The sequence below is a fragment of the Pygoscelis adeliae genome, unplaced genomic scaffold (assembly GCF_000699105.1).
Source record: "Pygoscelis adeliae isolate BGI_AS28 unplaced genomic scaffold, ASM69910v1 Scaffold545, whole genome shotgun sequence".
In the NCBI taxonomy this organism is placed as follows: Eukaryota; Metazoa; Chordata; class Aves; order Sphenisciformes; family Spheniscidae; genus Pygoscelis; species Pygoscelis adeliae.
In genome coordinates, this window is record NW_008824746.1 from 1,034,288 (window position 1) to 1,046,793 (window position 12,506).

The 12,506-nt window shown below is 38.1% G+C and overlaps 1 protein-coding gene across 1 annotated transcript in view; it reads right to left on the reverse strand.

The window, feature by feature from the left end:
* Positions 1-12,189, reverse strand: part of NEDD4 (neural precursor cell expressed, developmentally down-regulated 4, E3 ubiquitin protein ligase) — a 55,333-nt gene extending 43,144 nt beyond the window's left edge. Inside the window, exons 1-5 of the mRNA XM_009323418.1 lie at positions 12,184-12,189; positions 6,720-6,793; positions 5,020-5,098; positions 3,570-3,608; positions 3,067-3,120 (exon numbers count right to left, since the gene is read on the reverse strand). Coding sequence (XP_009321693.1) covers positions 3,067-3,120; positions 3,570-3,608; positions 5,020-5,098; positions 6,720-6,793; positions 12,184-12,189 — 252 coding nt within the window. The remainder of the gene's footprint in view (positions 1-3,066; positions 3,121-3,569; positions 3,609-5,019; positions 5,099-6,719; positions 6,794-12,183) is intronic.
* Positions 12,190-12,506: the final 317 nt, after the last annotated feature.

Sequence of the window (12,506 nt, forward strand, 5' to 3'; positions counted from 1 at the left end):
ATGCATTTCTTAAAGCTCCTTTTCTCCCCAACAACAAATTTATTAGTAGGACAGTTTGTAACATGTTAGTGTGATACACGACAAATTGAAACCACTTTATTAGAGATACTGCTTTTAATAAAAGAAAGCAACACTTTCTCCCCTGATCTGAAATGTTTTTCCAATTTTACTAAAGAAACCTCTAAGAAAATGATAACCTGACATATTTTGGTAATTCAAGCTTAAGATTTAAGTGAAATTTCTCAACATGTCGCTCTTCCTTAGGTGTTAACTGTATAGGTATAACCAGCCAACTACAGCTTCCTTAGTCAACAAAAATGGCTTTTAAAATGCAAAATTCTGTCTTGCTGAATTAGAGTTGACGTAAAAATAAATTAAAAAATAGTAATTTTTAAAAAGTACCAATAGCTCCATTCAGATCTTAACATCATTGACTTCTTCAGTATCAATAACATTTTGGCACTTCATTTGAAAAATATATAATTGTGACAAGTTGTTGTAAGACAGGAAGAGAGAGCAAAAAGTCATCTAGTCCCTTCACTGGTCCATCTCATAAGTGATCTCATTGTCCTTCTTGACAGATTTTTCTAATGTATTTTTAAAGACAACCATAACTGAGGACTCCACAAACTGCTCAAGTCCTTTATTCTACTAACGGTTTGCAACAAGTCAGCAGAACAAACTAGATTTAGTGTTCCCTTACCAAAACCAAGACAGGCGATCTTTGAAAAGTTTTACAGAAAGATTTTAAATCTTTTTACAGAAAGATTTTAATACTCCAATTGTTGATGATATAACCAGTGCAGCAGGACTTTGAATTTAAGTCTAACATTGAAGAAAAGTTTTAAGCCTGGTTTTCAAGAAAGCAACATTTCTTAAAAACAAAAAGCAGAGACTTCAGGCTTCAGTTTATCCCCAAAAGTTACAGGGAATAAAAGCACTTGGGAGAAATTTTTATAAAGAGGAAATTATCTGTTGGGAGGATGATCTCACAAATGTAAGAGAATTTCAGTTTTATCAGCTTGCTCACATCTAGAGTTTAAACAGTCATCCAACAGGTAGAAGAAAGAAAGGTTGATTAACACTGAAGCCCACTAAAATAATGGAAGATGAAACACCTTCTGATCATAGCTGCGTGAAAGCTAGTGAAAGGCACCTATGATTTCTGACACGCGAAGATTAATTAACAGAAGTGGGGGAGCTTGCCAATGCTAAACAACAATCACAGCTAAGGCAACAATCTGACTTACTTAAAACAGCTCAAGACATCTGGGATAGAAACTCAGTGTTTCTGAGAGCAAGCTAAAGAGAAATAGGGAGACAGCCTTTTCCATTCACTGAATGAGGAGATGGAAAAGATGAAAAATACTGGGGTTATTGTAGAACTATACAGTGACTGATAAGGTCATGATGTTTTGATCTCTAAATATAATCATACATAGGAAACAAAGCACCATTTCCAAATTGATGCCAATAAAATGTTTTATTGGTTCCTCTCCCATAAGCACACTGGTCAAACAACTTATCTACTCTACATTAGAGAAAGAATGCTAAGGAACTCTCTTGGTAGAAAGAAAGCATTGGCCTTCTCCCCCAAAAAATCAGGAATCTGACTTTCTAATCATGCCTCCTGGCTTCCAGGGGGTGGCAGTAATGTTCCAATGACTAATGGACGAAGTACTTTGACTTCATGAAGAATACACTGTAACCCATAACATCATGTTGAGATGAACATCTGAGCACCTTGAAAAATCTTATGAAAAATCATATTTAACCTGCCATGTAAGCCACAAATGCTGGTGATTCCCTTTAAAATTGTTAAAAAAAAAGAAAAAAAAAAAAGAGACACCACATTTAGAATCGTAGAATCATAGAATCATTAAAGGTTGGAAGAGACCTCCAAGATCATCGAGTCCAACCATCATTTGAAATACTTGGGACAAGTAATACCACCAGTCAAGTAGTAAATCGTCTGGGGACTGCGTGATGCCTATAACCAAGAAACAAGTCTCTTCTTTCTTAAATCTAATTACTCTAGACAGTTTGTACTTATATTTACATACATTTTCACTCTTCCCAACTTTAGCAGAGCAGCACCTCCATAAAAGATACAATGGATTACTGAATATATGCAGAAAGCATTAGGAAAAACTAATAAGTTTTTCATAGCCAACACACTATTCAAGCACAAAGAGATCCTTTATAAAGGCTATCAGAATGAAACTGTTTGGAGTACAAACTAAAGAGCAGTCAATCCCTCCTACTAGTTTCAAACTACCGCAGAAGGAAAAGGTATATATTCCAGTGAGAAGGAATGTCTGTGAAGTGGCCCTAGGATGCAAGTGTCCTGATTGTACTGCTACCAGCCTTACTCGTTTACAATAAAACGTACAGACAGAAAGATAGGCAAATAGACACCTTCACATGTAAAAGGAGAGCATGGTCAGAGGAGGAGTTTTGATTTCACTGAGAAAATAAATGCACAAGCTATCCCTATCTGACTTATGACCTGCCATTCAGAGAGTCACACCTATCTACAAGGTCATAATCCACTGTCCACTTGTTAAGATTTCCAAAGAAAATGCACACATGCTTTCTTTCATGCTACTCCTCACACACTGAAGAAGCTTCTCACACTGTGTACAGAGATACCTACATTGTCAATACTACTTTGTTTGTGGGAAAAATAAACATTCAATGTGGAGCTTTCAATATCACAGAAGAATCTGGCCGTATCATTTGAAAAGCACTACAAAAGAACATTGAAAAGCACTACAAAAGAACATTGAAAAGCACTACAAAAGAACATTGAAAAGCACTACAAAAGAACGACACTTTTATGAGTTAAAGAACATCAGAAGTTAAGAATAATAATATAACTGCTTCAGAACATTACAGAGTGTGGTAATGTCAGATAAGTAAATGAATCAGGTCTGACTTTAGCTTTACGTTTCATTACAGAAGTTAAGATTGTTTGGTGTGGGTTTTTTATCCATGTTGAATCCAGGTGAACTTACTTTCATTCAAGTCTTTAATACATTGCAATATTAACACAAAAGAACCTACCAAACGGTTTTCATCAAATACTTCAAAAAGGAGTCTGTGTTTCTGAGGATTAACCTAGGAAAAAGAAATATGTTAACAGTTAAAATATATGCTGAATTCCAGCATTTGTCTTCAGCAAAATCTCTACGTTTATGCAGAAGGAAAGAAATACATAAGACCTAAATTAAAGAGCAAATCTACACCTTGCTGTCATTTCACTATGCAACACATTTCCTTCAGAACCAATGAGCCAAGACTGGCGCTATCCCAAACTGTTTTAAAATCCATGTTCATGTTTTCAAACTTTCATGGAATAAAGAAGAAAACATCAAGACTGAAAATTTAACTCTGGCACAAATAAAAATGTTAACAAATATATTGCTAAGGCAAGCAGTTTGTGAGCCTTTTTGAACATTAATTATAGACATATTTTTTATTTTAAGCTGAAGTAGTGAGAAAACATTTTTCCTAATGTGTTAATATAATATCCAACATAGGTAATAAGGCTGTAAAAAACCACTTACTCTAAATAGGAGTTCTTCATTCCACTTTGGGTTTAAGGACTATATAGGGGGGGAGGGGGGAAGGAAGACAGCACTGGTTATAGTGACAATTCTATATCGGTGTCTTTTTTGATGTTTTACATCTGTTTTATCCCATGTAACAATCCGCTTAAGAAGAAAGTACAAAAGCTTTAACCTTGCTATTGCAGGTATAAGTCATCAGAGTCTTATACTGTTTAATACAATGCAGAGTGGAGACAATTTATGCAAGTATTCTCAGATTTTGGCTAATGCCACGGATGCATAGAAGGGCCCATTATACAGTCCAAATCAGTTAATTTACAGTATTTCTTCAGTAACAATCACTGCCTTTCTCCTCAGTCCACATCGCTTACACACAAACATCTTAATCCTGAAATTATGAACTCTTAACAAATGCCAAATCTCTCAACAACGTAATCTAGACAGACCAGGCACAGGTGGGCCAAACACAATATAATCTGCACAACTAAACACATCTTTCAACTGTGGCTATTTTTAAAAATACTAGAGATACTCTGAACTCTCATCATAGCTAAACTAACAATTATCAGCGTGAAGGGAAAATGCATGAATGATCTCGTAACATAAATCACAGCCACTATCTGAGAACAACGATTTGGAAGAGTACTTTCCCTCTCACGCATACTATCTTCCATTTTTAGTTGATCTAACATAAGTTACCAGTACTAACAGTGACTTTTTTCTGCAGGTATTCTAGAGAAACAAGTAGCATCATGATTCAGGTGAACGGTGCAAATTCTGATTGCATTTGATTTTCAAACACAACAAACTGTGTTTGTGTTTCAAACATAAAAAAGATAAAAGTTGCACAGCAAGGAAGAGTAAAAAGTTGCACAGCAAGGAAGAGTAAAAAGTTGCACAGCAAGGAAGAGTAAAAAGTTGCACAGCAAGGAAGAGTAAAAAGTTGCACAGCAAGGAAGAGTAAAAAGTTGCACAGCAAGGAAGAGTAAAAAGTTGCACAGCAAGGAAGAGTAAAAAGTTGCACAGCAAGGAAGAGTAAAAAGTTGCACAGCAAGGAAGAGTAAAAAGTTGCACAGCAAGGAAGAGTAAAAAGTTGCACAGCAAGGAAGAGTAAAAAGTTGCACAGCAAGGAAGAGAGATTCTTATATCATTAAAGATCTCAGAAAATCAGAACAATCCAGTATTTCCATGAATGATGTAGTTTTGAATCAGTACTCACCTTATACTCCTTAGTGTTTCTCTACCTTTCACTAAAATTATTGAAGGGAAAAATACCAAAATAATGCCATGAACAGAGAAACAGAGTAGGTCATGGAACATTCCTTTCCCCATGTCCGTTCACTCAAGTGACATTAATTCTCATACTTCCTGTAGTATTAACTTTTCCTCTAGAGTCTGACCAAAAAACAAACAAAACCACCATACCCACAAAGACAAGACAGCTAACCTTTTTAATAGTTTTTGTCTGAACACTGGTAAGGACTCCATTCACTGGATCATACACTGTCACTTTCACATATGGGTCACTGGGAGGGGGAAAGAAAGGTAAGCATACTGCTATATATCCTCTTTTGTCAGCATTATTAGCAGTTGAGTTTTAAAAGGCTTAAATTAATAGAAGCTATGAAACTAGGAGTTACAATTACTTTATGAACACCATACACATTTGTATTTACAAACATTTTCTAAATAGTTTTAGAGATAAAACTAATCTAAACATTGATACTGATTATGACCACACTAGCTATGCCATTTTATATTCTGTATATCACTACAATTTGATTCTCTCTCCTCTTTCACAGTTCTTATTTCATGAGAACAAATTTAATAAATCCTCATGCATTTCAACAAGACACACATGAAAAAAATCAGTTGTGATTGAAAAAGCTTTAGGTATTACATCTCTTGTTTTTAACAATTTAAAACACCTGGAATTTGAGGTACTTCCTTGAACATGCAGTATTTTTACTAAATGTTTTATCAGTTTCACAGAGTTTGAGTTTAACCTGAATTTTTCTGTTAATGAAGATGTCCTAATATGGTTGGGTTAAAATGGCCTCAGACTGCCTCAGATTTTTTTTCTCCTTCCTGTGGTACAATAAACAACAGATTATATGAATATCTACTTTTCACGAACAGAGTCAAGGCATTCAATTGCTCAAACAGACTAGGTAACAAAAGGTGACCAAGACTGACTGCCATACAGCAAAAAAGCATACGGTTTCCACATATTTAAGTTATTATGAGGAAAGCTACCCTATTTTTGTTTAAAGTAAAAAAATTGCACGTGAAAAAAAAAATTGAAGAGAGACTGTCTGGCTTTAGGGAAAATATGAGTATCACAAGACAATTTTTTTCTAATGCTAAACTGATGTCACACAACAATTTTGCTAGTGCTAAAATAACAGCATTCCTGTACATATGCCAAAGCAGCTGATAGCAGAACTAGTTCTAAACCCATGAGTACTTTTCTAGACCCTCTGTAGATGGGCCAGAAGAAAAAGTAGCTTTAGTAAAAGCTGCATGCTGCCACTTGCCAGTTCTACAAGATCCTACAAAGCATTTCAGTTACAGTCTGATCTTTCCTACGGCAGATGTTAAGCCACTTCAATTGTTACTTCCCTTATACAGATTGTTAACTTTTAAATTTGTACATACCCAGTCTGCAGCCACTGGCATGGGTTTACCACATCTATAGAATTGGTGGATGCTGTTCCTCTGCATATAATTTGAGTTGAAATAGTCTTGTTGTTACCAGTGTTTAGTGTTGTGTACATTCCAAGTCTTTAAAGCACAGATGAAACAATTTTGATTATACCTGAACTCTTGTTATTTTAGCTGCAGTCTACCTGAGGTAAAATATATACCTGTATCTATCCTCCACGGCAGAACTATTTTACCATGCAGAGAATTAAACCTTCCCACACATTGTTTTGCCAATGCATAAGACCTGTCCAAGTGATTCTTTGGCAAGAAAACAGTTATCTTCATGTTTACATAGTCTCTGATCATTTTATAAGGTTACCAGTTAAAACAGTTCTGAATTTTTGAAAAGAGGCACAGCAGGATTTACTAAAATCTAAACAGTTGTGGAAAGAAAATAAAGAAGCAGCTGTCCCTTAATACATTAACGACATATATTCTTACCTGGCTCCTAAGATATCCTTCTTGGCCAGGCCAATTCCAGCTATAACCTTCACCCTGACAATTCGTGTGTTCTCCTAAAATACAAAGTAACATATTGAAGATGCATTCAGATTTATTTTTCAGATCTATTTTTAATTTATAAAGCTAAAGCAATTATTGGCATAATTTTGAACTTACACTGAAAACTATAGACCAAGTAATGCAGTTTCTTTTTCTGATAGAAACACCTCTAAGTTTCAGTAACAAATTTATTCTACCTTTACCCCTTTTGAAGTCTTATCACCACTGTATCCACATATGACGGTAGACACAGCATCCAAAAAAATGGATGTCAATACAGTAGGGTTTGGGGGGGGTGGGGTGGTGTTAATTAATTTTATTTTGTTTCTCAGTGTTCTAAAGGAGTGTGATTTTTATTTGAACTAAGGTGCTTAATCCCACAGGACAGGATTGTTAACCCAGCATACAACTGTTCCTGCCAACCTTCTTTCCCAAATTCTGAATTGTTCTGGCAGCAGCAGTCACCATTTTCCCCAGCAAGCCTTGCAATACACTTGTATCAGACTGGATGCAGTACGTATGTACCGCATAGCGCACATATGAAGATCTTCTCCTAGAGCAATGGTAAGAGCAAGTTGCTATTGCCACAATTCATACAGCCCAGTGACTTCTACTGCTCACAGGTGGGAGAGCATCTGGGAGCAGTTTCCACGAGCAGTTCCCGTGTTTCTCAGCAGGCAATTCTTAGCTGTCTTTTCTACAGAGTAGGCAAGGACCTTTGTGAGAACATGCTCTGAACAGCATAACAATTTTTGGTGCACGTGGGCATAACCTGTTGGGACGCAAGGAACGGGTTACCATTTACATCTCACTAGCCATTGAACTGAGTTGCATTAAACACTCAGACAAATGCATATGGACCAAGCAAGTTTTCACCTAATAGTATCTGGGCATTCACCAGAGGGTGGGAAACAGACTTTGACCTAATAAATTTATTTCCTGGGGGGAATGAAAAGGGTATCAAATTTATCAGAAGAGATTAATAAAGCAGTAAAGAACTCTGGAAAAAGGCAAAAAAAAAGAATTCTTGCATCTATTTTTATTTTACAGCACAGAGAGGCCACACTCAAAATACTGGGATTTCTGAAATGACATGTCAGCAGGGTATGAGATTTTTAAAAACCAAAAAATTATTTCAGTTACACATTATTCAAATTACAGCTTCACAGGAGTGACATAAGTGATTGCACTCCTCCTGTTAATTAATATAGCTGTGCAGAGTCTTACACGGCTCATCTGATAAGCTACCGAATTCAAGAAGGGGAAGAAAATCCCAACAGCTGTGACCATGTCAGAGGAAGAAGACAAATGAGCACTGTTTCTCCGGAAAGCAAAAAGCTTTGCAGATGAAGGACTGTTTGTAGGCAATGGCTAGTCAGAGACGCTTGTGAGAAAAGCTGATGCAACCTAGGTGGTTAAGGAGTTAAACAGATACCAAGAGCAATGGGTGAAGCAGCAGATGATGTCCCTGGGGCCTTCCTGAATTCCACATATGTTTGAAAGTGCTTTCAAAAGGAGACCGGTAGGAAGCACTCAGAAAGTTTGCTTTATCATTGGTCTCCTATATAACCACAGGGCTGGACTCCCTAACCAATACCAATTGGAGGGGCTCGTAAAGCTAACGGAGAGAACTGCACGCTAATCCTGAGGCAGAGACTACTGGCTAACAAGGTAAAGCTGAAAACAAACCACTAAATCAAAATAAAATCTAAAAAAAAAAAAAAAAAAAGTAAGCAAGTTTCTCCCACCCTCTATAGTTAGAGGTGATTGCCAGGGGACTGAGATGAGCATCTACAACATCCACTTACTAACAAAACAGTCAATTGGCCAAGACAATTCCAGCCAAATCACAACTTTATCTTCCACCTTCACCTCAAAGAAAATTGTCTCCTACTAGGAAATCTAATAGTTCAGAAAATAAAGACCTAACAACCAACCTCATCCAGCACTGACCACCAGTAGGTGTCCTAAGCATGATGAGGCTTTAAGGCACATAACGTTACCAATATGTTTTATGACAGCAATAGAACTGACCAGATTTAAGAAAAAATAAGTATAAAACTATGTTGGCATCAAATTAGGAAGAGCCATTTGTTAATATTTTTATATATCATAAATACCCTAAAATATCCACCCATCTTACATTCCAAAACAGTGTCCAATTTATCTTCTATCAATTACTTGGCTTCAGTGACATCCAACATCAGCGAGTTTTGGAGACTACTCAAGCTGAAGAGTACCACGTGTGCATTTCCGCTCTCACTGAGCACTTCTGCACTTCACTCAGTGCACCACTACCCTCTCCCAACAAGAGGAGGGTCCTCAATCACAGCCCATGGGACCCAACTGACAGAACCCAACTCAAGAAAATCTCACTGTCTCCTTCTCAGAAAAAGACAAAGAGCAGACATTGGTGTAGGATACACAGCCCTAAAAGACAAATACCTTTTCTTGAATACCTAAGCATCTGCATTTAGTTGCTTAGACCACAAGCTTTTCTCAGTTATTCAAACATGAAAAAAGTAAAGACAACTAGATACTTTTGGGCACGGGCATCTCAGAGTCAGGCTTAACAGGGCATCAACGTAGTTCACAGGGACTCAGGGGAGATCCCAGAAATAGGATCCACATTCCTCAGATCTTAAAGTTGGCTTAATCATGTGGTTTGTTTACTTGTATCATAATACAGATCTGAATTTATCTGAATGCTATTTTACAAAAAGACAAGTTGCTTTGTATGTGACCTCAGGAAACTAGAAGCTGCAAACCTGAGGCTGGCATGCTGAAGGTTGACTTAAACATGCCTTGCTGACAGAGAATTATTTGTTTGGGGTTGGTGCCAAACTAGGACAGCTACAGGATTTTAGTTAGCCCAGCAAAACAACTAAGCAAGCTGACATCTGCTTATGAACTGCCATGTACAAATATCCTTCTGATTAACAAACAATTAAAAAAAAAAAAAATCTGAATTGTTCACAACAATCCCCCACAGATCTCCTTTTTCACTTTCACTTTTTCCACTAACCACTCCCACCCACAAAAAACCCACCCCACACCTTTTTGTGTATTTTTTAAACCGATATGTGATACTGAAGGGTCCGTTTCTTCCTTTTCCAAGAGCAGCGTGGGTGGGGGGGGGGGGGGGGCGGGGGGGAACACGCTAACGTGCAAGGGCAATACTTAATCACAAGAGCTTAGGTTCCCCATTTTCTGGTCACACTAGTGTGCAAGGCAGATCAGGAGAAATTCAGACAGCTCGATCCAAATGCAGTCAGAAGTGCCTTACACTGGAAGGACCCATTATGCTATGACCCCACACATCCTGAAGAGGCAGAGAGGCCTGCTGACAGGATACGGCTCTGCGCTGTGACCATATGACCTTTTCTCCCCACTCACTGATGACAGGCAGAACTGCTAAGGAACTGCTGCTACAGCTCACAAAAACTGTCCCAAACACACTGATCTCAGACAGCGATGAACAGCCAAAAAGTTTCAAGACTGTTTGAAGCTAATTTCATGCAGCCAAAGATTAGGCAATGCAAGCTCTGCATGGAGACAAAGCATCAGATACTTGATTCTGGCATCTACAGGGAACAGGTTCAAAACCAAAATGTCATGGTTTCAAAGGCAATTTTGAACCTTTTCTTCTTCATCCACTTTGCTCAGGAGATCCTTATTTGCCCCTTTTGTAGCCACTTGTACAAGAAGTGGTGGACCGGTAACTGCTTCTGTAGATCCACAGGCAGCTGCAGCCTGAGAGTGTTTTCATGATCTGAGACACACAGGCTGCAGCCTGTGCCTCTTCTTTCTATATTGACTGTAGACGCTCTCAAGCTCGGCTTCCTACTCTTTTCCACCGCTGCAGTTCTTCCAGTGGCTCTGGTGGCATAGGAAGGGATAGGCACCTAGTCAGTAACCAGGAACACACCAGCTACGTCTAGTAGCACTGCAGCTTGTCTAGGAAACTGCTCTCAGACCAATTTATCTCCCTAAGAGTCTCTTCCTGGCCATAAATGCCTACCCGCACTTTTGCAGTCCTGACGTTAACTTGAAGGGGTCAGTCTGAATTTATTCTGTCTGTACAGCTGAAGAGACAGAGTATTCACTGCTGCTTTGAACACAACAGGAGTCTTACAGGTTTAATGCCCTAGTGCCCAGCTGCCCTGTAACAGAGATGCACTTCTGAGAGACATGCACACATGACAGCCCATCAAAGGCACCAGCTCTGGGCACAGAGTTGTACATGGGTTGTTTGTATAGATGGAGCAAGGATGTTGAGCTTCTTTTGACAACGTTTGACTGCCAGCCACTTTGGAGGGAAAAAAAACCCGTTGGGAGGGGGGGGGGGGGGAAGAAAATAAGAAAAAGATAAAAGAAGGGAACACAATAATGGCCCACAACACAGCATCATATACAAAATACAAGCAGATCATTTCACAATTAAAACTGTGAAGCTGTTCCCTCTGTGAATACAAGTACCCCAATATGAATCAGGTAAAAACAGTGTGGGAAAAGAAGTATTTGTTAAACTACTGAGTCTGCCAGGGAGTGACTGCATACAGATGAAGTCCAAATGACACTGAGTGTTTATATCAGTTAGCCTGCTCCTAACAAATTCAAGGATAAATTATTTTTAGAGGTTTTATAATATTTTTAAAAGCTGAGGGGTGGGATATGTGGGGGCGGGATAAGGCTACTACATATTACAGAGACTGAACTGTCCTAAAATTCTTGGTCTGATTAAGTCAGACAAAACATCCTTTACAGAGCTCAATCAGCAAGTTAGTTATCTTATTATGAACTTCCAGGTTTTATCATTATTCTATTGTTAATCGTATTAGTATATTCTAAAGAACATGTTCAAGATTAACTGGTCAAAATAGCTGGGTCTGCTAACACATGCCATTTTCACAGTCTTAACAATGAATCTATTTACTAACAGCTAGTATGTAACAAGATGATGAAATAGAAGGTTTCTGAGCTGATACGTAGACAATCAATAACTTAAACCTTTAAAGGCAATGCCTGCCAGCTTGGGATACTTTGAATGGATCGTAACACAGAAATCCTTTTTATGTATGCCTATTAAAATAGTTTTAAAATGTGTTCTCTACACAGCAAAGCAAGAGTCAAACTAATAAAGTGGCACTTCCAGAAGTGGACAGTGCTTCATTTCCACAAAAGTCACTATGAATCTACCTAGATTCAATGAATACATATTAAGGTGAGAAGTTCTTGAACTGTTCATTTTGGGCAAGAAAACAGCATTTGGAAAGAAATTTCAAGCTTTTAAAGAGTTTAAAACTTGCTCACAACTTTATCAGACTAGAATGGTCTTGCCTGGGTTACAGCTGTTTATAGTCAATGACTATAAAGGACAGGTATTATCACTGTCCACTCTCACCGCCATCCTTCCCAAATTCACATGGTAGGAAAATAGTGCTAATGACAACTGGGAGAGCAACTCCTACCTTAGTGCTGGAAGTCCAAGAAAGAGCAGAAGACAGAAGAAAAGACATATGCAGAAAGGGTGAGAAAGAAGGCGTCAATAAAGAAATGGTTACATGGTGATGGCTATAGTACAAAACACTGAACAAACCAGAGAACGATGATGTGTGATCCTCGTCTGAGTCCCTGAAGGCAGACTCCAGTCTGTGAGCATGCACACGTGCATGTGTACATCTGCATGTACATGCGTGCAGCCGGAGTGTGTTGCCAGTTCCATGG